A 27,315-nucleotide genomic window follows, 5' to 3' on the forward strand; every position below is an offset into this window, starting at 1 on the left:
ACTCCAAATTGTCCATAGGTATGAATGTGAGTGTGAATGGTTGTTTGTCTATATGTGCCCTGTGATTGGCTGGCCACCAGTCCAGGGTGTACGCCGCCTCTCGCCCAAAGACAGCTGGGATAGGCTCCAGCACCCCCTGTGACGCTTGGGAGGATAAGCGGTAGAAAATGAATGAATGATTGATTCATGGCTGCACGGTGAAAAGTGGTTAGCGCGCAGGCCTCACAGCTAAGAGACCCAAGTTCAATTCCACCATCGGCCATCTCTATGTGGAGTTTGCATGTTCCTCCCACATTCCAAAAACATGCTAGCTTAATTAGCGACTCCAAATTGTCCATAGGTATGAATGTGAGTGTGAATGGTTGTTTGTCTATATGTGCCCTGTGATTGGCTGGCCACCTCTCGCCCGAAGACAGCTGGGATGGGCTCCAGCACCCCCGCGACCCTCGTGAGGATAAGCGTTAGAAAATGAATGAATGAATGAATACATAACAACAATGTAAAACTCTGGTATGCTGTAAACATGCTAGCCAGTCATCGCTGTGGTCCTGAGAAGGTGCATGAGTGCATTATGCAGAGTGAGTTAATTAGGCATTAGATCACTATCAAGGAGTTCCGGCAATGCATTATTTCCACTGTTAATTGCTCATGGTGTCCCTGGGTGCCTGTAGAACACAGCACAGGGGTTAGTGTATAGTAACAATCAAGCAGCAAAGCATGTCATCAGGTAGTGAGAGAATGAAATATAAATATTATTTACATCAACATGTCACAACAAAGTAGTCTTTCATACAGTATGTTGATAGAAATAAAGAGCATAATGTGTAAGCCTCCATGCCAACATATTGTGTGTAGCATCTCCACAAGCAGACCTTCTCCTGCTCTTCCCTTTGTTTGGTGTCCAACAGGACGTCTAAGGTGAACCTCAAGCTGACCAGTCTATCCTTCTGGTCCCTAAAGGCTCGCTGGGTGCTGCTGAGGAGCTTGAGGAGGTAACTGCTCTGAGCGGGACTCAAAAAGAGTGCATGTTCAGAAATAAAACTCTGGATATCAAATGTGACGTCATCTAGTTTGAGCTTGGCCTCCTGGTGTAGACAAGATTCAGCATCCTGGAGAAATGACAGGCTTTTGATTGGTATTTTCATTCATTTTACAGTGTATGGATCATATTATGTGTTTGACATTTTCACAATGAACTAAATATGTTGATTTAAAAATATGGCTGCATTTTCAATACAGTAAAGTCTCGTTATATCGATATCGGTTATAACGAATTACTACTTATTACGATACTATTTTCATTTCCCGGCAAAATTTCTAGTCTTTTATGATATTATTAGTTCTGTTAGTACATACACGGTTATTATGATAATCCGGTTACTACGATGCCCTTTTCATCTCCCGCCAGCCAATTTGGTCTGCTTATATCGATACAAAAGCAGCTTAAATCAATCTTTGCTTAAGGATTTCAATACCAAAAAAGAACACGGCCAACGGCTGCTTCCAGTCAACTTTATTTTTCAGGATCGGATATATGGATAGTCCGGTTATATCGGTATTTTTTCCGACTCCCGAGAATATCGATATAACGAGACTTTACTGTATGTCTGATAAATCCATTGTGACTTTTTTGTTATGGATTGGTATTGTTCAATTCCATTTCATTTAGTTGTCATTAAATGTAGAGGTAAATAACCTTTTTGTACATTTTATATTAATGTTATTATTGATACAGCTAATTAAAAATATACATTTCTTATTTTTCTCCTAAAATATGCTATATTACGCAATAGTTTCATCCAGATAAAATGAATAGAAACATATTTTAAATCTCATCAGATCAGAATATTTATCATAATTAATACTAATAATACTATTAAGATATACTATTATATTTTTTATTGGATTTTTTTGTGATGGTAGGTATTGTTCCAAGGATGTTTTCATGAAAGGGAGGTGAAAATAATAAATTATGCCAAATAATGGCAAATTATGCTGTAAATAGCATGTATAAAAGTTGAAATTCCATTAATTTACATATGATGTAAAGTAAATATTTGGCAAATATTATTTCATATATGTTATTATATTTTATTGTATTTATTTATTTTCTTATTCTATTTCTTATATTTATTTGATATTTAGATTTTATTATTTTTATATTTGATATTTTTATCTGGAAAATAACAGTCAGACACCTGCCTACATTTTTTCTCCAACCTCATCAATCAGGTGGTGTTTTGATGCTAAATACTGTACATAAATGCTATGGTAGTTGCTTACATATTGATTTTGCAGGTGATTTTTAAAATACCTTGCTTTTTTGGATCCAACACTTCAGTTCTTCCACATCACACGCATCACAATTCACATCCCAAATATATTTTTTTTGTATGAGGCCTTTAAGCTCTTCAAGATCAGCAAGATGTTTCTGGTACGTTGATACCAAAAGCTCCTAAAATCAAATCACAACATCTCATGTCACTGATATAAGTTTTTGTGTCGTACATAAATATGTTTGAACAACATCTACCTTCCTAGTTTCCATTGCTTGAAACAACGATTGACTCATTTCACCGCACATTTGGGCAATGGCGGTGAAATCTTCCTCTAATTCCACATTTGTTGAAGCCAGATCCTGGTAGATTTGTGTGGGAATGTTGCCGTCGGCAGAATGTAAGAGCAGCTTGGCCTTTTTCATATCTTCGGCCAAAACACCAGCTAGTATTAAAAGCTGGGATTCTAGGGCCTGCACAAAAGCAGGAGAAACACAACATTAGGAATAAAATATTGCAAACTTTTGTGTTTTGGATCCTGTCGGTGTATGATTCCAATTCCCTTTCTAACCTGAAACTCCTCGATTTGGATTTGTAAATCCTCCATGTTGGCGCCACTTGGTTTCAGGATGAAAAGGTCTTTTTTGACATCATCCAAAACATCAGCATGATCTTGGAGTTTTCCAACACACTCAAGGTAATCCTGGACGGAGAAGATCTGTTGGAAGATACAGTATTTGAAAAGAGGTGGAATGTTGCCTTCATGGAAATAAAGATGACTTACCGTAGTGTTGACCTCCTCCAAATTCCCCACAGCAACATGAGGAGGTACTTCTGTCGGTGCACCTTCCTCTGAGCTCTCCTCCTTGATGCTTTCCAAGGTGTGACTGTCAACCCCAAGAGCACTCTGCAGGGTCTCCATCACTTCATGGATCGCTGAGAGGTTGTTGCCCGAGGAGACGCTCTGAAGTAGCAGCAGAAGCTGCTGCTGAGCATCACACTCCTTGTCATCGTTTCTGGTTGGACTATTTGGATTTTCTTTTAAAGGTAGAAGGTTGAAGCAAGAAGAGTTATTTTCATATGTTCCACTCGTGGTATCAGACCATTCCTCAGGTCCTCTCGTCGGAGCACCCAAACTGTCTTCCTCACACCCCTCATCTGTTACACTTTGGGTACCAACCTCTTCCTTTCTGAAGGAGCAATAAGACCCAATCTCATTTTTTTCTGGTGACACATTAGAGTTGTCTTCATCTTTTACAGATGGGGAGTAATAGTTATCTTCATCTATTCCAGTTTGGGTATCTTCATTTTTTTCAGTTTTCTCATCAGAGCGCTCTTTGTTGTTTCTCATTTGAGTGGGAGAGTCCTCTTCATCGTTTCCACTAGGGCTATCAATCCCCTCGTCATCTTTTAAGAATGGGGTATCAGACTCCACCTCAACTTCTCCAGGTGAGGCATCAGAGTTGTCTTTGTCTTGTACAGGAAGAGAATAGTTATCTTCATCTGTTCCTCTTCTGGTATCAAAGGATTCTTCAGCTCCTCCAGTTGGGCCACCATACTCATCATCATTGTCATCATTCCCGCTTTGTATGTCCAGGGCCTCCTGATCTTCTCTAGTTGGGGCATCAAACCACTCTTCGTCTTTTTCAGTTTGGATATCAGACTCATTTGCAACTTTTGCAGATGGGACATCAAAGTCTTCAGCATCTCCTCTAATTGGGGTTTCCTCCGCAACATTTCCAGTCTGGACATCAGACTCCTCCGCAACATTTGCAGTCTGGACATCAGACTCCTCCGCAACATTTGCAGTCTGGACATCAGACTCCTCCGCAACATTTCCAGTCTGGACATCAGACCCCTCCGCAACATTTCCAGTCTGGACATCAGACTCCTCCGCAACATTTGCAGTCTGGACATCAGACTCCTCCGCAACATTTCCAGTCTGGACATCAGACTCCTCCGCAACATTTCCAGTCTGGACATCAGACCCCTCCGCAACATTTGCAGTCTGGACATCAGACTCCTCCGCAACATTTCCAGTCTGGACATCAGACTCCTCCGCAACATTTGCAGTCTGGACATCAGACTCCTCCGCAACATTTCCAGTCTGGATATCAGACTCCTCCGCAACATTTAGGAACGTGACATCAGACTCCTCCGCAACATTTAGGAACGTGACATCAGACTCCTCCGCAACATTTCCAGTCTGGATATCAGACTCCTCCGCAACATTTAGGAACGTGACATCAGACTCCTCCGCAACATTTAGGAACGTGACATCAGACTCCTCCGTAACATTTCCAGTCTGGACATCAGACTCCTCCGCAACATTTCCAGTCTGGACATCAGACTCCTCCGCAACATTTGCAGTCTGGACATCAGACTCCTCCGCAACATTTCCAGTCTGGACATCAGACTCCTCCGCAACATTTAGGAACGTGCCATCAGACTCCTCCGCAACATTTCCAGTCTGGACATTAGACTCCTCCGCAACATTTCCAGTCTGGATATCAGACTCCTCCGCAACATTTAGGAACGTGACATCAGACTCCTCCGCAACATTTCCAGTCTGGATATCAGACTCCTCCGCAACATTTAGGAACGTGACATCAGACTCCTCCGCAACATTTCCAGTCTGGACATCAGACTCCTCCGCAACATTTCCAGTCTGGACATCAGACTCCTCCGCAACATTTCCAGTCTGGACATCAGACTCCTCCGCAACATTTAGGAACGTGACATCAGACTCCTCCGCAACATTTCCAGTCTGGACATTAGACTCCTCCGCAACATTTAGGAACGTGACATCAGACTCCTCCGCAACATTTCCAGTCTGGACATTAGACTCCTCCGCAACATTTCCAGTCTGGATATCAGACTCCTCCGCAACATTTAGGAACGTGACATCAGACTCCTCCGCAACATTTGCAGTCTGGACATCAGACTCCTCCGCAACATTTCCAGTCTGGACATCAGACTCCTCCGCAACATTTCCAGTCTGGACATCAGACTCCTCCGCAACATTTCCAGTCAGGACATCAGACTCCTCTGCAACATTTAGGAACGTGACATCAGACTCCTCCACAACATTTCCAGTCAGGACATCAGACTCCTCCGCAACATTTAGGAACGTGACATCAGACGCATCTTCATCTTTTGTAGTTGGGGATTCACACAACACTTTTTCTTTTCTAGGTTGTGCACCAGAGTCTTTTTCATCCCTTCTAGTTGGGGTATCGCACTCCCTTGCAACATTTCCATTCAGGGTATCAGACCCAGCTGTGTCTTTCACAGGTGGGGGATTCGGTCCTTCTCTTCTACTCAAGTGATTAGATCCCTCTTCATCCTTCTGTAGTGAGGTATCACACCCATCTTGGGAGTCTTTATCGATGCCAGGTGGGGCATCAGACTTCTCTACATCTTTTCGGGTTGGACATTTAGAGTCTATTTCATCTCTTCTAGTATCTAGTATCTCCATCTCCTCTTCATCTACATCAGAGTACTCTTCATCTTTGGTTGGTGGGTTTTCAGAGTCTTCTTCATATTTTTTAGTTGGAGTACTGAATCTATTTGTGATGTTCTCAACTGGGGCATCACACACCTCTTCAATTTGTCCAGCTACCGCATTGGTATATTCTTTGTCTTCATCACAGACGTCTTCCTCTCTTCTCGTTGGGGTATCAGACATGTCCTCAACATTTCCACCTCGGGTATCAGACCCATCTTTATGTTGTCCGGTTGTACTGTCAGACCACTCGTCATCTTCTGCAGGTGACCCATTAACCCAGCAATCTTCAGCATCTGACCCATCTTCATAATTTTCAGGTGGGTAGTCAAACACCCCTTCGTCTTTTGTACGTTGAGCTTTGGTGTCCTCCTTATATTCATCACTTGGAGCTTCAGACTCCTCTTGATCTTTTTTAGTTGGAGTTTCAGCTTCCTCTTGATTGTTTACAGATGAGGCATCCAAGACTTTCTCATCGTTTTGGGTTGTTCTAATGGGGACCCTTGCAAAGCTTCCAGTCAGGGTAGCAGACCACTCTTCATCTGCTGTGACGAGATTGTCAGTACACTCTTCCAGTTTTGTTGATGGGGCGGCAGAGCCTTCTTCATCGCTATGGGACTTCTTGTTAACCTTTCCAGCTGGGATATCAGACCAGTCTTCATCTTCCCTAAGCAAATCATTGGACACCTCTTCATCTTGTCCAGATGTGTCAACATACCCCTCTTCAGCTTTTCTTGTTGGAACATTAGAGTATTCTTTATCTTCTACTGTTGCAGTGGCATCAAACACCTCTTCCGCTTTTCCAGTTGGAGCGTTATACCCAACCTCTTCTTTTCTTGTTGGAGCCTCAAAGTCCTTTCCGTATTCATCACTTGGACCATAAAAGTCCTCTGTATTGTTTTTAGTTGGAGCATCGGTCTCCTCTTTTACTTTTACAGGTGAGACATAAAAATCTGCTTCATCTTCTTGAGGTGAGATATCGGAATCAGTTTGGGTGTGGACAGCACAGTTCTCTTTATATCTTGCAAGTGCGGCATGGGACCTCTCTTCATTCTTCTGAGTTGGACCATGAGAGTACTCTTTGTTTTTTTCAGCTGGGTCAATAGACACCTCTTCAGGCCTTCTAGTTGTAGAGTCAGAGTCCTCTACATCTTCTACAGCTGGGGTATCAAACCGCTTTTCATCTCTTTTAGTTAGGGTATCAAACACAGAGTTTGTCCCTCCCGCAACTACTCCTGTTTGAGCATCAGAGTTCTCTTCTGCAACATTTTCCTCTTTATCAGATGAATCTTTTTCATCTTTTCCATGTGGTCCATCTGACTGTTCTTCAACAACCTCTCCGGTTTGAACTTCATACTCCTCTGTAAATTTCTCCTTAAGTTTTCCAGCACGATGATTAGAATAAGCTTCTTCTTTTAAAAGTGACGCATCAGACATGCCGTTATCATTTTTAGTCGGAACATCACAGTTTTGTTCACCTTTTTCAATTGTGGCGTAAGACCCGTCTTCGTTGTTTGGAGTTTGAGAGTCAGCATCTCTTTTAGTTAAGCTGTTGGACAACTCGTCAACATTACCAGTCAGGGCGTCAGACAACTGGTCATCTTTTCCCGTGGCGTCAACAGGCCCCTCTTTTTCATTTCTACTTGCTGCATCGGAGTCGGCTTCATCTTCTACAGTTGAGGACTCTTCATCTCTTCCAGTTGCAGTATCAGACATCTTTTCAGCTTTGACAGTTGTGGTGTCAGACTGTGCATCACTCCACGCTTGATCTGCTGGAGCATCACTTTCCGCTTTATCTACTGCAGATGGGGCATCCAAGTGTTTTGCATCTCCCCGAGTTGGAGTATGAGACTCCAATGTAATGTTTCCCATCACAGAATCAGATCCCTGTTCATCCTCTCTAGAGTGAGAGTTCTCCTCATTCTTCCCTGCTGGGGTGGTGGACTCCTCTTGAACGTTTTCAGTTGGACCACTAAACTTCTGTTCATCATTCATATTTTCAGCATCAGTATCATCTTTTTCTTCTACAGGTGAGGTATCCGAATCATATCCATCACTTCCATTTGTGGCATCAAACCTATTTTCATTCTTTCCAGCTGGGTCACTAGAGTCTCTAGTACAAGACTGCTCTCCATAAACATTTTCATCTTGGTGACCCGTTTCAATGAAGTTGGGTGCATCTTTCTCCACTAAACCGATGAGCTGTGGTTCCACGAGTTCATGAGCAGCACCATTCTCAACAGATAACCAGTTGTCTAATGATGGGAGAATATTATGACCTGCCCCGGCAGCCTTGCTCTCCGTGTCCCTCCAACTACAGAATTCATCCACATGTTGATTTACTGAGTCCATAACTATTTGACAATTCCCATCTCCTTCCATTCCATGTGTGCCGAAAAACGAATGAACTTTGTCAGAGTCTGACCCTCTTGTTTGTCTTAGTTGTCGTCCTCCGAGGTTTACCCAACCACTGCACTTGGAACCAGCTGGGGACGGTTCTGGCCAGACTCCAGCAAGAGTCAAAGTGCAATATTCAACATCATCTTGATCGCACCTTTCCATATTGCAATCATTTGTTGGTGTGAGTCTGTCAGAAACAACAGATGTCATCAGCGATGAGTTCAATTGGTGCTGCGGTCTTTGACCAAGCAGATCATGCGGAGAGCTGCTGGGTTCAGGTTCAACGGTCAAACCACCCTCGGAAGGAACAATGACTTGGTCAGTTCTGTCCCCATCCTCTTTGGTGCCCACGTAGTCACCTTGTGCTTCAGCATTCAAGCCTTTGGATGAAGAACCTCCAACCTTCAGGAAACCACCCTCAAAATCTCTATTGCTAAATGATGATTTCTCAAATTCATTTCCAGCCCAACTGTCAGATCCAGCTCTGTATAAATAATCATCAGTGGGAATTGACGTACCGTTGTGAGATTGATTAACTCTGCTAGAAGACTCACTGCCATTTAGATCGATACTCTCGAACAAAATCAAATTGGGTGGACATGATTGGATTGCCGGAGCAGCACTTTCTCCCACAACAGTGAATTCATCGTCATTATCAGCCAGTCGGTTATTGATGACATCCGGCGAGTTAGTGACAGCAGCCAGGGAAGCTGAGACTTGAAAATCATGGACACACGCTGGAGCAACATCCTTCCTGGGGGCGTGTGACACAGCTATAGGCCTGGAATAACAAGGAATATCATCCATCTCCGATATAAATCCCCTCGTCTTGTCATCTGACACTGCATTTCTATTCTTCCATATCCACTCTGGTGTGTTTTGTGTTTCTTTGGCTTTTTTCGTGGGAATACAATCTAGATCTTCAGGGTACAAGTCGTTGCACTCTTCAGAGTCAGGCTCAAGAAGATGTGAGGTTATGGATGCACCAGGCAACATTGTGTCCATCTTATCTTGAACTTGGTTATGGAAGACGTCCTCCTGAACTTCTACTTCCACGTCACAGTGAGCAGCCTCGTATGCAAGGACTTTTTCTTCCTTCTGTAGAGCGTCATCTTGATATTTTCCTCCCGCTGGTGGTGAGTCAGCATTACGTTTATCTACAAAGGAGGACATCTCTTTGGAAGTTGGAATATCATAAACAACATTTGCATCATCTCCGTGCTCAATATGTAAGCGATCGTGAAATGTGTTGTCGGTGTTGCTTTGACACCACAGATTCTGCTTTGAAGCTCGTGTGTTACCATCCAAAAAAAAAGGATATTCACTTTGTGACTTCACCACTTTGTCACGTTCCACACATGTCAATGGCACCTCCAATTCAACATTGCTTTGAGAAAATACAGAATCCTGAAGAAAAAATGTGATCATTTTACTCAACTGCTTATCGAGTATTAGAACTCTTTGTTGAGACTCCGGGTGGATGAAACTGTTAATCAGTAGGTACGATATGAACAGCTGCTTTGTCTCTTCAGCAAGGCGATATCCATCAACTCTCAGTTTCCGACACATGAGCCAAGATGAAAACTTCTCACCGAGAACATCAACATTAAGACAATCATCAGGAATTTCGATGGACTTCAAAACCTCGGCCGTGTAAGCGTTGATGTACCTGTTCCGCACGGCGGAATTTACACCCACAACTTGTGAATATTCTGGAATGTATAAAGCCACTATTTTGCGTCTGTTGCTTAGAAACCTGCTGTCAAAGAGATCGGTGATGGTTTGCTCTTTGTGCTGCGATGATGAGGAGCAAAAGTGGGATTGACCGGGCTGAGGCAAGACAAGACCCATAAACGGATGCTCATTTCCAAGCACAACGACTGTACTGCTGAAGCTCATCAAATCACACTGAACCTCTGCATCCACCTTTAGTGCTTGGCCATTGTGGGGGTTCCTAATGTGGGACATAACGCCTTGTGTTGGAGTTGCACCACGCTCTTCTTCAGTGGGATTACTGGAGATGGATGTCAGGACATGGACATCCCGTTCTGGTGTCAGTGATATGTTCTCACTTAAGCACTTTAACATCAGTTCATTAACCTGCAGTGCCTCCAAGTGTGGCTCATTTCCTGTAGAGTTAGCACCCATCATTTCCCGGCAGGTCTTTTGTCTCTGAATAATCTTCACATAAACAGAAGAAGGAATTAACCCCGCCTGAACTGCCTTCTTCAGGGTCACTATTTCTCCCGAGTATGCCACCTGTAGTCCATCACTGATCTGGTTGACGATAATCATCTTCACAACCAGGTCTTCTGCTTCCCTCACTGCGGTCGCAAAGTCAGAGATGGACACAGAAGTCACATGTGAATTCTGTATGAACTTGCTCTCCAGGTTCAACTCTGCTACTTGATCCAGGAGGGATTCATGAGGAGGATCCTGTCTAAGTCCATCATCCAAGTACGGAGGAGGCTCAGACTGTGATAGGGTTGAGGTTGGAGGAGGCTCGATTACTTTGGTCCAAATCCAACTATTGGTGAATTTCACACCCTATAAAAAAAGGAATTGCAGTTTTTATTGGCCTGATTAGAAAAAAATGTCAGTGTAAGTGTTAAAAACCGGATACAAGCGGGTACTCACCAGTAGACCAACACGTTAAAGACGGCGTGCACAAGTTCAACACTGCAGTAGCGTTGCAACAAGAAAGTGTCAGCATAACGTGAAAGCAATCATGCCTCTGGGAAAGTAACTTGTGACAAAAATGTGTTGGTTAGTCACGTCACACAGTGGAGAGTTTGACGCATCAACCCTGTTAGCCAGTTCAACATCAACAAACTGGTAAACGGTGAGAGATCAGACCCAAAACTGGCATGGCTCAACATGTTTACAGCATACTCCAATTCAGTAGTTATTGTCAGTGTCAAAATACAAACACTTGTCAATAATCTGGTGTGTGAGAATTAAAGGTGATGCTACAGAGAAGAGGAATCGGTTACTCATGCAATGAACCGTCGATCATTTGACCACAAAATACATTTGACCACCAATAGAAGAAAAAAAAGCCCAATTTCCAACCTCATCTGCTGGCGTAGGCTGCTCGGAACAAAGCTGGGATAGTTCACTGTAGGCCTGACTGAGTTCATTCAACTGTTCCTGTGCATTTTCTCGCTCCTCTTCTGTCATCCTGAAAGACAAACATATAGAAAAAAATTGACTTTGACTTAAAGTAATGGTAATGGTAATGGTAATGGTTTTATTTCATTTGAACATGCATCAGATTACAATTGAGTGCATCCCATAATCAGTTCCCAGTTCCACATGTCCAAAAGGAGTAGGAAGAAGCAAAGCTTATTTAATCCTACCCCTCCATCTGGTACTTTTACAGTCACTAACTGTTACATTTGTTCACTTCCTGCTTTCCATAATACAGTTTAAGGGTTTTTTTGTTTTTTTTTAATAATGTACCTCGTACCGAAGTACTCGGTGATATGAGCATCCAATGCCATAATGGGTACCATAGTAAGTGTCAATATAGTGATATATATAGCACATCATGACTGGTTCAAGACTCTTCATCCTTGTATTTAGCAAACATCAACTGCTTGTATTGTTTCTTGAATTGGCTCATCGTTGTGCATTTCCTTACTCAATCCATTCCATAGTTTGATTCCACATACTGAAATGCTATGGCTAGCATAACGTAGTCCTAACATAGAAGTGTTTCAAATGTACTTCTTCCCTGAGAGTATCCCACTAATTAATCGTCTAATTAATCGCAGGGTGTCTTGCAGTCACCAGCTGCATGGTCTCCAAAAGCAAATATCCATCTGGGTCTCTAACAAGCAGCTGTGGCTGTAGGCAAGAGTTGTGTCGTTTTTCTGCACTTTTTCTGTCTCTGCATACGCTATAAATGGTAGTGCCGTGAGATTTGTTTGTGCTACAATTGCCGTGCTCGTGTTGATGAACAATGAACACATCAGCAGCGGTGATGCAGGCTGAAAGGTTTTTACTCCTTGCCAGTGTGGCAACATTGGTTCTGTTGCTGCTGTGTTGTGTAATATACAGTACTTCTTAATAAACCATGTAGTCAAATAGTCACATTTTCCTTTTCACTTTCTCATGTACTCCAAACTTCTTATTTAAGTAAAAAAAAAAAAGGTAATTAAATATATTTACTTTTTAAATTTGGAAAATAACAGCCTGTCAGCTTCCAAACCCGTCCTCTCTTTGGCTCAGCTAAAAAGTACAGCCTTTACAGTACGTACTGTGTACTGTATATACCAGATTGCAATTGCCACACTTACTTTTCACTATGTTTGTTCAGCATCATTTCTGTGGCCCTCAGTGCTTCTGCTATCTGTTCCTTCTTTGTTGCCATTTCTTCAACAGAGACCTACAAACGCAGACAGATTCATTAATCAACAGTGTAGAGGAAGCAGTACATGACATCTTAGACTGCTTAAATTTGACAAAATACTACAGCATTTAGAATAATTATGCATAATCTCATGAGATACACACACTCATGTTGACAAAAAGGTGTATAGTTCACTTTTGACTGATTTTGTCACAGAGGTATTTATTTCAAATGCTTATTATTATGCCTGTAATATAGAAGTGCTACCATGGGTTCTTCCTAATATTTTGAACCAGTCATCTATTTCAGTCTTCCATCCATTTTCCATGCCACGTGTCCTCACTCGGGTCGCAGGTGTATGCTGGAGCCTATCCCCACTGTACGCCCTGGAATGGTCGCCGGCCAATCACAGGGCACATATAGGCAAACAACCATTCACACTCACATTCATACCTATGGACAATTTGGAGTGGCCAATTAACCTAACTGGCATATTTTTGTAACATGGGAGGAAACCAGACTACCCGGGGAAAACGCACACAGAGAACATGCAAACTCCATACAGAGATTCAAATCCACATCTTCCAGATCTCCTCACTGTGCGGCCAGATGAGATTAGAAAAGATTAGAAATAGTCCTGAATCTGATCATACGGCTCAGATTAATACCAATCAAAAATGAGCATTATTATTACTATTTGGATTGCACTGGCTCTCCATAGCATGTCTATATGTGCCCTGTGATTGGCTGGCCACCAGTCCAGGGTGTACCCCGCCTCTCGCCCAAAGACAGCTGGGATAGGCTCCAGCACCCCCGCGACCCTCGTGAGGAAAAGCGGTAGAAAATGAATGAATGAATGAATGGCTCTCCATACATAGTGCAGGTGTACCTACCTCTACCTAATCATTTGATATTACGTAAATGGCAACTATTAAATGTTGGGCAAATATAATAAATACCAATCAGTAAAACTGTCTGCCCACCAGTATGCATTTACTCTAATCTGACTGCTATTCTGCCACATCATTAATGTGGATAAAATACTTCACAAATGCACCAGGAGATTTCTCATTGTTATTATTGTGAATTAAATTAACGTGTCATGGTCTAATATATTGAGTTCATGTTATATTTAATACAAAATACAAAAATATATACTAGATTTTGAGATAACTCATAGAAAGCATTGACATCTAAGCTTGGTGGTGTGAAACATTGGTGCTTGTGCAACTGTAATGTATCAGGTTCTGTTGATGGGATACACAAAGTTACCTATTCCAATGTCAATTATAATGCAAGCGAAGTATAGCAGACATGCTTTTATTTGGTCTGTCCCCACTGTTTTATCAAAACAGTCCCAACAAACAAAACACATGATTACCTGAGGTTTATTTGAAGCGTCAGTGTTGGCATTGCTATCTTTCAAAGCATTCCTCTCATTGCACAGGTTGTGTTTCACATTAGACATCCAACCTAACAGTTTGCTAACTTTATCACCATGCTCTCGCTTCTCCTCATCAACAGATCTCTGCAATCAGAACAGGTAAGGGTGTGAAAATATCAATAAATTAGGAATCAACAGTTGACTCTTCAAACTGTAAATATAAAGTACTGAGGGGGTATGGTCAACTCAATCAAACAATAGAGAAACAAATGGATACAAAGGGTACATAGGAGCAGATAAGTGTTATACGTACAGTAAAGTCTTGTTATATCGATATCGGTTATATCGATAGTACTGCTTATTACGATACTATTTTCATTTCCCGGCAAATTTCTAGTCTTTTATGATATAATTAGTTCCGGTTAGTATGATACCCAGTTATTACGATAATCCGGTTACTACGATGCCCTTTTCATCTCCCGCCAGCCAATTTGGTCTGCTTATATCGATACAAAAGCATTAAAGCTGAATCAATATTTGCTTAAGGATTTCAATACCACCATTAGCGAAATCTGTAAACGGCGTATTGTTTGATTTTCGACTAACACCGTTTCGGCTTTTCCACCGATGGACGGTAATTAGAGGATTACAGGTAATTAATATGAGGTAAGTATTAAACAATCTTTTGAAGTAAAGGAGTAAATATTTGTATAATTTAGAGGGAAGATTCAGTGAATAGACTTAGTGTTTTCATGACGAGGATGATGAGGATGAAGAACCAACTGACATAGCATACACACCTATTCCAACGAAGACACAAGCGTACAAATACATGTATTTAATTGTGTTGTATTACAGATATCTTTTTATCGCTTGCAATAATCACTGTTTTTCATATGTACATGCTGGCGTTCGTGGTTTCTCTCGTGTGTATAGAACAATGTCGAGTGCATTATTGCCCACTTTTAATGCAGTTTGGCGCAGGATCGGATATATCGATAGTCCGGTTATATTGATATTTTTTCTGACTCCCGAGAATATCGATATAACGAGACTTTACTGTAGTTCTGCTTGGAAATACAATTCTGTACACAAATGACCATTCACTTAAGGATTAGTCCTTTCTGCATCCGCCTCTGTTAGAAAACAATGTGTATTAACACACTGTAGCAACGCACACAAATCCAAAATAAAAACCTACACAGTTTTTTGTCAAACAAAGATGATCATGATGAGCAAAGATGAGTTTAATGTTTAGATTTCCACATCCCATGATGCAGTGTTGATAAGGATCCAAAACCTTGAGCCTTAGTAGCCTCCAGTAATCTTAACCCAGTGTGACAGTCATACAGGCTTCTGTCCAGCGCCTCTTTGAATGTGATTCGTCTCTTGGTTTTTGGACAAGTGAGGCTTTTGGTATGGGACTTCTCATCTTTGATCGCCGAGGCAGTGGCTTTGTCGACAAGGCCCCTCTGAAGGATTTCGTCCAGGGGGACTCTGTCATGAGTGTCAGGGTGCATGAGTCCACCAGTCAGGAGCTGGAACTCAATACAGCGAGTGCCAATGTCCTTGGGTAAGAGGTTTTCCTGGACCGCCTGGGGGATTGACAAAGGCTTTGCAGTTTTGGGGTGAATGATGCCGTTGAATGCCTGCTCACACGGCTTTAGTGACTGAGCCAAATTTTCATTTAAAAGACCTTTACTGAGCGCTTCTTTGACTGTAAGTTTCTCTCCAGAGAAGGGGTCACAAATACCTCCAGTGCAGGCCTGAGCCTCCAACAACCTCAAGGCGGTTGTCCTGTCAGTAAAGCCCTGTTGAAAACCCTGCAGAACAGACAGCCTCTTCTTCTGGTTGAGGTCCCACAGACCAGCAATGGGACCGTTGACATCCTCCACAACTACCATTCTGGAAAATATGATGTCTGCCATCTCATATATGCTAAGAAGGCCACTCCGGTAACGTTCAAGCTCAGACGCTTCCAGAAACCTCTGACTGAGAGCTGACTCGAGGCAAAGCTGTCTGCCATTTTTGACATCGGTGATGATGTGGCGCAAATCCCCGCTACTGTCATCTACAGATGCCTCCTGCCATTCGCTTCCTTGCTGTGACAGATATAGATACATGGGTTTGTCGATGTGTTTCTTCTTGAATGCGTCGTACGCGGACAACTCGGCGCCACTACTGCTGCTGACAACTGACACCCGATGAGAAGTTGTCAGAGAGCTATTTGTAAGGTGTCTGTCCCCAAGAGGGAGAAGAAAGACGCCACCATCAATATCGTAAAGACTTCCCTTGAGTATTTCAGAATAGTATGCTTTCTGTCCTGAATCAGGGTAGTGAAAACCTTTGGGGTTCCGGACCGGATCGTACAGAATTTGAAAGGTCTCCTTGTTCAGGAAGCCATGGTCAATAGCAACACTAGGTGGCATTCTGACACCAGCCTCGGGGTTCATCACTCCACCAGTGGCGATCTGGACTTCAAGGATCTTCTTGCCTATACAACGCTCAAGAACCATCTCCTCCATGGCCTGGAACACCGACAGCCTTTTCCCAGCATGCACATAGCCTCTATAAGCTTTCTCAGCCTCTACCAGCTTATCCTTTAAGGCTAATTCAATGAGGCCTCTTTCAAGGGCCTCATCCACCGAGTATACTTGCCCCGTCGTCAGATCAGTGAGGCTTCCAGTTGCTGCCTGACTTTCCAGAAATTCCAGAGCGTAAGTCTTTGCTAAAAAGCCCTTCTCAACAGCCTCTAGGAATGAAGCCTTTTTCTTGCTGGACTCCACATAAACTCCAGCAATGGTAGACGGTTTGCGGACATATGGCGCAATGATTGCTTGGACCTTATCGATTGTGGTAAGACCCATCTCTAATTTACACAAGATGTCTTCATCCAAGAGCTTGTACCTGATGAGGTTTTGAATTGCTGGGCTTTTTTTCAGATCAGACAGAGTCAGTTCAGGTGAATTGAACAAGTTGAGGTTCTCCCTACTGACTGGAGCACTTTTATCTGGTTCTTCAGGAGTTGCTTTGACCTGATACGTTCTGGTCATAGATGTGCTGCCTTTGTTCTCGGACGCGCGCTCTGTGGGTTCACACAGGGCCAAGTATCCCTGACTTTTAATGACCTTCCTGGGGTCAGTCTGGTAACTTTCAGTTTCATTTGTCGGGCAGGTGAGCTTTTGAGATAGTGAATCCTTCACAGTTGTCTGACTATGATTGACGTTCATTCCGCATTGTTTCACAATGTCTTCTTTCTGCAGTGTTGGAATCTGTAAATCGGAGATTAGGATACCTTTGAGTTAAAATGGCAACAGTTACAAAATAAAACTAGAACAGTATATTTTAACAGACTCCCATACCTCCGAGGAGCTTTTCATTTTGCCAGTGTGCTCCTCCTTGCTGCATTTCTGCATCGTTATATCTTCGGTCTTCAAGATGGAAGTATCTTTATGAAGAATGACAACCTCTTTGCCATATGACAGAGATTTCTCTTCCTTCAGCATCATTTTGCGATCGCCATCTCTTAGGAACTGTGTTAAGCGCTCATTGCTCTGCAAAGCGTTTAACTTGGAGTTCAGCTGAAGTTTGTCCTCTTCCAGTTGAGCGATACGCAACCTGGCCTTCAACAGATCTTGGTCAAGCTTCAATTTGTCCTTCTCCTGTTTGTCCAATCTGATCTGCACTTGCAACAGATGGTCCGCTTGCTGCTTTGATTCCACTGCTTTTTGCTCAAAGCCCTGAACCTCTCCTTTGAAATAGTAATTCAGCATCTGCCCCAATTCTGCACCCTGTGAATGTTTTTGCAACACATCTCTCTCGCTTGTCAGTTCTGACTGTGCCAAAATGACTTTCTCTTCTATTTCTTTCTTTAACAGCATTAGCTGCCTTTCGTAGCCCTGCCTCTGAAGCTCCAGCTTAGTTTTCAGCTCCTCCAGCATTTTCTTGCATTTCTCCACTTGTTCCTCCATCTGCTGGGTCCTCAGCCTGAGGCCAGTGTTCTCTTTCTGCATCCGCTCAGCTTCTGCTTGGTTACACTGGAGCTTTTCTTTCAGTAAAAGGATTTTTTGCAGAGCCTCCGTTTTCTCCTTCTTGACGACTGCGTTTTCATGTTGAAGATTTGATCGGGATTGGTCAGCGGCAGATGTTCCTTCCGTTACTGTGGCTTTACTTTTCTGAAGCTCACTCTCAAGCTGCATGATTAAAGATTCTTTGATTTGTCTTTCTTTACGCTCTTTAGCTAACTCTTCTTTTACTTTTTGTAGAAAGGAGCCCAACTCTGTAAGTTTAACATTTAAGTTTTCTACATTTTTCTCTGTTGCTTTTTTCTCCATCTGGAGAGAAAGTATCTCCTGCTTTAAATTCCCAGTCATTTTCTCAGAGGTCCTGGTTGGGCCCTTGGCATTGTGCTCATATTTAAAGAGCTCGTCTTCCAATGCTTTCACTTTGCTGAGGTGTTTGTTAATCACAGCAGATCCCTTCTGGATTTCTGCATTTTTGTCTTTCAACATCATCTTCAAATCCTCGATTTCAACACTTTGCATGCGGGCCTTCTGGTCTGCTCGCTCCTTCTCAGCTAACACACATTTAAGGTCTGATTTCAGCGATGTGATTTCCCTCTGGTGTTGTTCACTGTGGTCCTGTGATTTCATTTGAAGCTCGTGAGAAGTCTGGGATTTTGCATTGAGAACTTCCTCAACGATTCTGACCTGGGATTTTGCAGCCTCTGCCTGAGACTTGAGGATTTCAATATGCTGATCTTTTCTGTCCATTTCCATCAAGGCCAGATCATGTTTAGCCCTCACATTCTTTAAATTATTTTCCAAGTCGAGATTGACTTGCTTCGACTCATCTGCTTTCTTCTGCAATTGAGAAGCCACAAATTCACAATTTTGAATTCCTGCTTCAAGGGTTTTGCATTTGAGCAGACACTCCTGCTCGGATCTCTTCATTACTGCAAGTTCCTCTTTAGAATCTTGAAGCTGATCTTTGCAGATTTGAAGTTCACTCTTTAGAGACTTGACCTTCTGCTCTGAACACGATCTGTCTTTTTCCAGTGACTCGATATGGAGCTGATGACCTCTGACGTCGCTATCTGATGCCATATTTAATCTCCTCAGTTCGGTACATTTAAACTTCAGCTGATCTATCACTGCCTGCTTTGAAGCTAGCTCCTCCTCTAAACTGTTCATCTTGTGAATGTTGTCCTGATCCAAGGAACTCCTTCTGTGGACTTCTCCTTGAGTGATCCTCAGCTGTTCTTTGAGACCTTCAATTTCAGTATTTTGGAAAAAAGCATTTTGCTCCAGTGAAGATTTGCCCCTTTGGAGGGTTCGGACTTCCTCCTGAAGTTCATAGATGGTTCTCTGCATGGATAGCGTTTCCTGATGAAGATCTTCTGATTTCTGTCTCAGACTGAACCTTTCTGCTTCCATTTCCAGTTGGTGTTGCTTTAGTCTTTTATCGGCGTCATCTAACAGCTTCTTATAACTTTGGGCTTTCTCTTCAGCCATTTCTGCTCGTTTCTGTACCAGTGCTAACTCATCATCTTTCTGCTGGAGATCCTCTTTTACTCGTTCATATTCTCTGAGTACGTTTGATTGGGATTCGGTTTTACTTTCAAATGGTGAACGCAACTGAGCTTGGAAGTCATTGTGAAACTCTTCCTCAAGTATCATTTTCCTCTGGATCTTGGGGCTATGCTTCACAAGAACTTGATTTTCATTGACAAGGTCCTCCAGTTTCCTCTGGGCCACGGACCACTTGGCTTCCGCCTGCTCAATTAAAAGTTTAGCGTGACTTAGCTCCTGCTCATTGGCAGCTTTGTCTGCCATTGCTATGTCCAATTTGGCGCGATACTGACCGACGTCATGCTCAAGCTGGGACTTCTGAAACACAAGATTGTCTATTGTGCGCTGCTGTGTTTTCACTTCTCCTTCCGACCTTTGCAACTGGGTTTGTTTTTCGACCACCAAGGCCTCTTGTTCAGAAAGCAGCAGCTGAAGTTGGCTAAGTTTTACGTCAAACGCTGCTTTTTGGAGCTCCACGCTCTCCGTCCTTTTTGCATTCTCTGCTCTCTCAAATGCCATTTTGTTCTAAAATGCAAAACAATAAGTCATCCATCGTGTTGAATATGATGTCCAATAAAACTGATTTGGTTTCCCTTGTACCATAAGAGTGTTGATGCAAGCTTAAGCAAGCTCTCCACCAATTGTTTCTAATACACCACAACTGTCACCCAGGTATGAGAATCCCTTCCATGGAGACATTCTCCCCCGAGGTCCATTAAAAGAAAAAGGACAACTCTTTCCAGAAAATTCCAACCACCAGCAATACATGCACCGCATTGCCATGTTACTTTTATACAGAGTAACATGGAAGCCGAGTAGAAACAAAAAGGATCATGTGGTTTTAAACAGGTTCATGCAAAATAGAAAGAGAGGAAACATCAGGACAAGTCATGTCGGTACGCCTGCAAATCTCACCTCTTCGTCTTCAGTTCTCTTCAAGGTTTCACTTGCAAACTTCACATATTGGGTCATGAGAGTCACAAGGGCCGTGTAGCGCGTGCGGAGATCCATAAACTGTGGGAAAACATTGAGATTTATTTACAGTTATGTTTTTCCAAAATGCATTTATTTTTACTTGTACAGCGATAGAGTGAACGGGGTCGAGACTGCATGTAAAAGCTTTTTTCCAACCATACATTACCTGAAGGGAGGCCCATTGTGTCATACTTTGAAAACCGTTCAAAGCTGATAATTAAGACTTTACCTCCTGCTGGATGGCATCAGAGGAGGTCTGCATCCTTCGTTTCTTGAGAGGTGATTTGTGTTGAGAGTCAACCATCGCCCTAAAGGTCATCAACTGGAGCTCGTAATCCTAAAAAGAGTTTAAGTGTAGATAAAACAATGTAGGAAAAAGGGGAAAAAGGTTGACTTATGACTTCCAACTGAAATAATTACCTTGATGGAAGACGAACATTGTTCTGAGTACTTCTGACAGTCATCAATATCGCTCTGCTTTTGTTCAATTTCAGCAACAAAAACCTGAAAAAGAACATTTGTGAATTGCAAACTGTGCTGTTTATTATTGTTTATGATAACGATACATGTGGTTAAGTCTGTTATTGTCCTACCTTCTGTTTGTTCAACACTTCGGCCAGAGCCTTGCTATCTTCTGGTTTGTTTTCTTGAGCATTCAGCTGCTTTGCTTCAACTTCTCGAACCCATTCGTCAAGACTGTTGTGGGAGTCTTTGTAATGCTTCAGAGACCGGCTGATGCTGTCCAGGTCCCTTAGCCTGAAAAGCAATACATGTCATTGTTGTGGTCCTAAGTGTCCTTAAATCCGGTTTCCATGGCAATGTTGCACTGAGCACAATATAATTGATGTTGGTGGCAGAGTTTGCCACAGCATCGTGTTCTTCTTCTTTATAGACTCAACAGTAACTCTGTTGGTTGAAGCCGAGCTTTGCACTGTTCAATTTCTTCAAAACTAATCAATAATCAAACAATAACTTGCACTGCCCAAAGCCACGCTTACCTGTTGTCGATCTGGGAGTGAATGTTATGCCATCTTTCATTCAGTTGATCCGCCTTTTCCTTGTGCCAGTCCAGGTCAAAGTCGCGCTCATTATGGGTCTTGAACATGCGATCGCTGATGAGCCGCGCTTTCTGCAGTTCGTCCTCCATGTCATGGAACACTTCCTGCTTTTCATCAATCTCTGTTCGCCATTGCTACAACCAGAGGGACGAATATTTAGCCACGATAAAACAAAAAGGTGACAAAAAGGTGTTACACAGGTTCAAATGCGCACTACCTTGAGAGTTGTAATGACTTTTTCAATTGACTGGAGGTCAGAGTTCATAGCATCTTCTTCGTAGAGTTTGGATTCGTAGGCCTTCACCAGTGCCTCTGCGTTCTGGCTGTGCTTCACCACCAAACTTAGTGTCTTCAATCTGAAAAAGAAGTAAAATTGCATGTAATGATACCGTATGATGATAATATGATGTTTATTATTTCTTTCTCCATCCTGAATTCCAACTCACTTGTCCATGTATATAGAAGACATAGAGTGGACTTGACTCATGCTCTGGACCACAACGCTGAGCTCAGAGGAGAGAGTCGACGCTGATGGGAAGCCAGCTGCTTGTCTGAGGAACACCTCGCACTTCTCCTTAATGTTATCCAAGTCGTCTTTAAACTTATTCAGCTCGGCCATCTTCTTCTGAAAAGCAGAATAAAATGAATAAAAATAAATAAAAATACATCAATAAAAGTCATAAAGTCCTTCATTATGTGAAATATTCCAACCTCTTGTTCATTGATGCGGTGGAGACTCTGGTACACGTCATCTCTTTCCAGGGGTGTGCGGATTTGCCTGATCAGGTGTTCTTCGTGGGCCTCCACATGCATCCGGAAGTTACGTATTTCTGAGATGTAACTATTGAACAAAGACTCCTCGTGTTCCTCTATTTAAAAACACACGCACACAAAAATATATGACTCATTTGAACTACTTCATGGTATACAATATCTACCTCAAACGTGGTCAAATTAGCCTCTAGGTCAGGGGTGGGCAAACTACAGCCCGGGGGCCACATCCGGCCCGCCAAGTGTTTGAATACGGCCCGCCCAATCTTTCCAAAGTATTTCATTTAAACTCAACATACAACCTGGCATCATGGCCTGAGCCAACCTTTTGATGGTTTTATCAATTTCGTTTTTTGACATGGTCTGTTGTTAACAAAGTGCTCCTGAAAAAAGGGACACAAGCACATAATAATAATAATTATTATTATTATTATTATTAGATTATTATAATTATTATTAGAACTATTATTATTAGAACTATTATATTAATGCTAATTATTATATTAATTATATATAATATTATTGTTATATTTGCATATTTTACATAATAATAATATAATAATTATTATTTTAATTTTATTGTAATTATTATAATATTTTATTATTTTTAAAATATTTAAATATAAATATAAAATAATAAATAATAATAGCAGACTGCATGACAATTTTACAGATACAATAATACCAGGTGGACTGTTACGTGTAAAATATATAGTCTGCCCCCCCCCATAAATTTTGTCATATCAATGCGGCCCGCGAGTCAAAAAGTTTGCCCACCCCTGCTCTAGGTGGTATGAGGACTTGTTTGTTTGCAAAAACAACCCCCAAAATACCTACCAGGATCTCTAATTAGCGCTGGGTCACAAAGTATTAGCATGTGGCTGTAGGCAACCCACTAATGTAGATTTTATTAACTCCACAAAATTGTTGTTTTATTTGAATGATCTTGAACGGAAGGCAATCTGCAGCTTTATCTACAATTTACGTACGCTTTAAAAATGTTAGCGCTACTCGACTCAACCAATGGCGTGAAACCCATGTGCATGGCACTTGCCATACTGTTGTTTACAAGGAACTTATCAGCGCTATTAACACTGTCTGACTAGTGTGCTCTTTAATGCTATTACAACATTCTGTTGTGATTCTGTTGCTGCTGTGTTGTACAACAAACATGTGGCCAAAGAGAGTTATGTTTTTGCGGTTCGGGTAAATAAACGCCCTGCCAAAATTAGAGCATCTCCATTGTTCTGTGACATATTCCAATATTGTGCTTTTCCCTTGCAGCGTTGTATCCAGTGCACTTCTGTTGATCCTTCCAGAGACAGACAAGCGCAAGTACAACTAAGCCTTACCTCTTTCTGCAGATCTAAGAAGCTCTTGGTAGTATTCCTTGCAGGCTGCCACATCCCTCTCCAGCTGAGCGCAGTCTGCCACGGTGAACACCTCAGACTCCTCGCAGTCTTCCAGGAACTCGTCAAAATGAGACTGCAGGCTGCTCAAGACCTGCTGATGCTCACCCGGAAGCATGGTCTTAAACTGAGAAAAATAATGATATTTGTTACGTGACTGAGGCGATAGTCAACTTGCACAATGAGAGAACATACAGAAGCTACGTTCCAGTGGCGAATGGCTCGTATATCATCCATGAGACAATGCCAAGACACCACACTCTTCATGTTGATGTGGGAGTGATGCCAAAGAGCCAGCACATTCTGATATAACTGCTCCATCCTGCAAGAAAATGCATAAGGTAGACATCAGTGAGTGTATGCACTCCTTGACAAAATAAAAGTAAGTAAAGTAATAAAATCTCACTTTAAAGCCATATCAATAGCCTCTTTGTTGGGTGGAGGCACAGTGAAACAGACAGAGGGAACCATAGCCTCATTGCCTGCTGGGTTGATGACTTTCCACTTGGCCCGGTGACTGTTGTTGGCTAGCACACACTCGTCCTCTTTATAAATGGTGATCTGAAAGACAAACCGTTCATTTAGTCATTGTTTGTGAATAAACGTTCGGGAAATTCCACTTCTACATCTTGTCAAGACAATGCTATGCTGGGAATGTTGTGGGAAGACGCTTTTGTTGAGCTCACAAATGGACGAATGAACAAAAATTCAGCCTTTCCTGAAAACTGAAGGCTGCCCCAATACTTTTGTCTATATAGTCAGACTTTGCCATTACCTCTATTTGTCGATAATCGCAAATGGATTTCACAGGGATGGAGGATCTTAAAGGCCAGTCAGGGTTCCTGGGTTTGAGCTGCACAATGTTCTTGGCCCTGCCCATCAGGCCTGCTACAGTATTACGGTACTGAAGAAGTTGTTCTTTCTCCTCCTGAAGAGACATCAATGCAATATGAATGCTGTGAGATATAATTAACCTTCTTTCATGCATCATGCTTGTGCAGGTTTACCATGGATTCCTGAATCAGATCCTCCAAACGGTGTAGGCTGCTGCTTCGGTCACAGCTGTACTTTCTCTGAATGGAATCTTGTAAGCTCTTAAGGAAGTCCATGGATTCTTTGGCATCACTGAAAAACTACACAAAGGGAAAACGGAGAGACCCATGAAGCGTGCACAAAGGAAGCAGATATTAAAGCACGACAAACCTCAAAATAAACGGCATTCTCCTTGAGATGCTGCTCCACACACGAGCACAGCTGCAGGATCCAGCTCCATTGTGTTTGCATGGCTGCTCTGTACGCCTGCAGGCCACACATAAAAAGACTCAATGCATGCAGGGTGGAGACTAGACTGATAATAAAATCCTACTGCACAAAGACAAACTAGACAAAATATGTTGACTTACTTCTATGGTTAACCTGGCTGGGTGGTTCCTTGAAAGAAGACGCTGTGCTAAGTCCTGCACAGACTTGATCACTTCCTCCTTTTCATCCAGCTCCTTCATCAGATCCTGTTTGGACACATTCAACTATTTCTGTCACTTCTACACAACACATTAAAACATATTATTATTATAAAGTGAGTCTCACAGCATGGTAATCTCTTTTCTTGGATACATTGCCGTTGCGATCGCTCCAGTCAAATGCAACCTCCTCTTCCTCCTTCTCATTAAGCCAGATGAGTTCACGGGTTGCCTGTGACACAAAGTCCTGCAGGCTCTCCAAGTGACTCTGACGATCTCTTGAACAGCTCTGATAAGCACACAAATGTGAAGTTGATGAATGTTTGATGGGAGGAAAACGTAAGAATGAGATGTCATTTACCAGTAGTTTCTCATACTGCTTCTCTAGGTTGCTTAGCTTTTCAGAGTAGGAGAGTTTCAAGGGGAGATTCATCTGAACCTGCAGAAAATGTAGATGATTGATTGATGAATGACAGAAGATTGCAGTAATCCCATGTTCATCACGATTCATTGGTTCCAAATCCGATAAGTGAATGTCTGCGAAGAAGGATTCCTTATTTGTGAATGGAATATTTTCAATGTTAGAGCATAGAACATTATTAGAGCCCCCCAGGCATGAGAAAACACCCTGTAGGCACCTTTATGGTAATGGTAATGGTAATGGTAATGGTAATGGTAATGGTAATGGTAATGGTTTTATTTCATTTGAACATGCATCAGATTACAATTGAGTGCATCCCATAATCAGTTCCCAGTTCCACATGTCCAAAAGGAGTAGGAAGAAGCAAAGCTTATTAAATCCTACCCCTCCATCAGGTACTTTTACAATCAGTAACTGTTACATTTGTTCACTTCCTGCTTTCCATAATACAGTTTAAGGTTTTTTTGGGTTTTTTTTTTAATAATGAACCTCGTACCGAAGTACGAGGTGATATGACCATACAATGACATAATGAGTACCATAGTAACACTTTACACTTGTATTACCCAATATAGTAGACATAATGATAGAAAATAAGCCATTTAAGACATGAATAAGACTCATATTCATGTGTGTGTTACTGTGTATAGGAAGAAAGTAAGTGACGTTGGGGGTTCCTAGTTATTCCTAGTTATTTTAATTCCATCCATTTTCTAAAGCTTATCCTAACGAGGGTCGCGGGCAAGCTGGAGCCTATCCCAGCTGTCTTCGGGCGAGAGGCAGGGTATCAAAGGGCACATATAGACAGACAACCATTCACACTCACATTCATAGGTTAGTCGCCAATAAACCAAGCATCCATGTTTTTGGAATGTGGGAGGAAACCGGAGTACCCGGAGAAAAGCCACGCATGCACAGGGAGAACATGCAAACTCCACACAGAGATGGCCTAGTTATTTAAATTATTTTACAAAATTAGTACAACTTGGAAGTCAATCAGCATCACGGAAGGAACTGTGTTCAGCCTTAGAGGTTCCACCATAGTCCGTTCACCATGCATCAACTTACCTCACTAAGTCTGGCTTCCTTAAGACTTGTCTGAAATTCGTCGATAGCTCTGTGTACTGTTTTGTGGTTATGTAAATGTGTCTCCACGCTTGGCAAGTCAGATCCCCACTCCGAGCGATCCAACTGTATCTAAAAAAATAGATAAACAATACATACTAAGAAAAATATTAAAACAACATGACACATTTTTGCAAGGCCTTGATGGCTTACCTGCATCTCTACCACCCAGTTCAACAAGTCCTGAACATATTTCATGTTTACTTCTTCTTCAGTCAAAGTGGGGTCAGCCAGTGAGGACTTCATTAAGGGCTTGGGAATCTGCATGTGTGTCGTATGTCTGAGGCCGCCTGGCTCCATGCTACCAGCACTTCCAGTGTAGGTCTGCCCTGAAGCAGCCTGCAAGGATGGGCTTAGGCCGGGTGTAAGGCTTGAGGTGAATGTCAACCTGGAGGTATCTAACCCTCCCTGGGTGAGTGCAGGAGAAAGGGTGGGTGTCAGGCTGATGTTCTGGGAGAAGTCAGAGTTCAGACTCTGCGTGATGCCTGAGATCATCATTTTGGTCTGCTCTGTTGTCAGGGTGCGGCCTTTGCTGTACACGGAAGCACACTGCGATCTTAGGGATAGGAGATCATCCCGTAGACTTGATGCCCTGGGATGTAAAAAT

At 42.3% G+C, this 27,315-nt stretch overlaps 2 protein-coding genes across 23 annotated transcripts in view; both read right to left on the bottom strand.

Moving 5' to 3' along the window:
- dst (dystonin) overlaps positions 1-27,315 on the bottom strand; it is a 127,991-nt gene that overhangs the window by 50,973 nt on the left and 49,703 nt on the right. For all 22 annotated transcript variants that reach the window (XM_078799364.1, XM_058058422.2, XM_058058432.2 and 19 more), the window contains 22 exons: positions 26,862-27,300; positions 26,652-26,780; positions 25,524-25,601; positions 25,290-25,451; positions 25,106-25,210; positions 24,906-25,001; positions 24,710-24,835; positions 24,478-24,630; positions 24,109-24,263; positions 23,898-24,024; positions 23,646-23,829; positions 22,234-22,391; positions 21,969-22,147; positions 21,740-21,878; positions 21,463-21,656; positions 21,058-21,220; positions 20,885-20,968; positions 20,694-20,801; positions 20,405-20,503; positions 13,917-14,063; positions 12,483-12,571; positions 11,254-11,362 (listed from right to left, as the gene is read on the bottom strand). In XM_078799364.1, the coding sequence (XP_078655490.1) occupies positions 11,254-11,362; positions 12,483-12,571; positions 13,917-14,063; positions 20,405-20,503; positions 20,694-20,801; positions 20,885-20,968; positions 21,058-21,220; positions 21,463-21,656; positions 21,740-21,878; positions 21,969-22,147; positions 22,234-22,391; positions 23,646-23,829; positions 23,898-24,024; positions 24,109-24,263; positions 24,478-24,630; positions 24,710-24,835; positions 24,906-25,001; positions 25,106-25,210; positions 25,290-25,451; positions 25,524-25,601; positions 26,652-26,780; positions 26,862-27,300 (3,223 nt within the window). The remainder of the gene's footprint in view (positions 1-11,253; positions 11,363-12,482; positions 12,572-13,916; positions 14,064-20,404; positions 20,504-20,693; positions 20,802-20,884; positions 20,969-21,057; positions 21,221-21,462; positions 21,657-21,739; positions 21,879-21,968; positions 22,148-22,233; positions 22,392-23,645; positions 23,830-23,897; positions 24,025-24,108; positions 24,264-24,477; positions 24,631-24,709; positions 24,836-24,905; positions 25,002-25,105; positions 25,211-25,289; positions 25,452-25,523; positions 25,602-26,651; positions 26,781-26,861; positions 27,301-27,315) is intronic.
- LOC144894499 (uncharacterized) lies at positions 477-11,216 on the bottom strand. The gene is made up of 6 exons (XM_078787416.1): positions 5,361-11,216; positions 3,061-5,261; positions 2,848-2,994; positions 2,534-2,749; positions 2,315-2,455; positions 477-1,109 (listed from the first exon to the last, which is right to left on the bottom strand). The coding sequence occupies exons 1-6, from the start codon at positions 10,474-10,476 to the stop codon at positions 762-764; spliced, it is 8,169 nt and encodes a 2,722-aa protein (XP_078643542.1). The 5' UTR covers positions 10,477-11,216; the 3' UTR covers positions 477-761.

This window comes from Doryrhamphus excisus, linkage group LG20 (genome assembly GCF_037039965.1).
Source record: "Doryrhamphus excisus strain RoL-2023G ecotype Guam linkage group LG20, RoL_Dexc_Guam_v1.1, whole genome shotgun sequence".
NCBI classification, from domain to species: Eukaryota; Metazoa; Chordata; class Actinopteri; order Syngnathiformes; family Syngnathidae; genus Doryrhamphus; species Doryrhamphus excisus.

What these genes read in the sequence shown, in the direction of transcription:
- LOC144894499 (XM_078787416.1), bottom strand. Translation starts at nt 10,476, where the DNA reads ATGATTATCGTCAACCAGATCAGTGATGGACTACAGGTGGCATACTCG. An exon ending in TGTCCTGACTGGAAATGTTG is followed by an intron (nt 5,262 to 5,360) that starts TGGAGGAGTCTG and finishes CTGGAAATGTTG; the next exon opens with CGGAGGAGTCTGATGTCCAG. An exon ending in TGGAGGAGGTCAACACTACG is followed by an intron (nt 2,995 to 3,060) that starts GTAAGTCATCTT and finishes ATCTTCCAACAG; the next exon opens with ATCTTCTCCGTCCAGGATTA.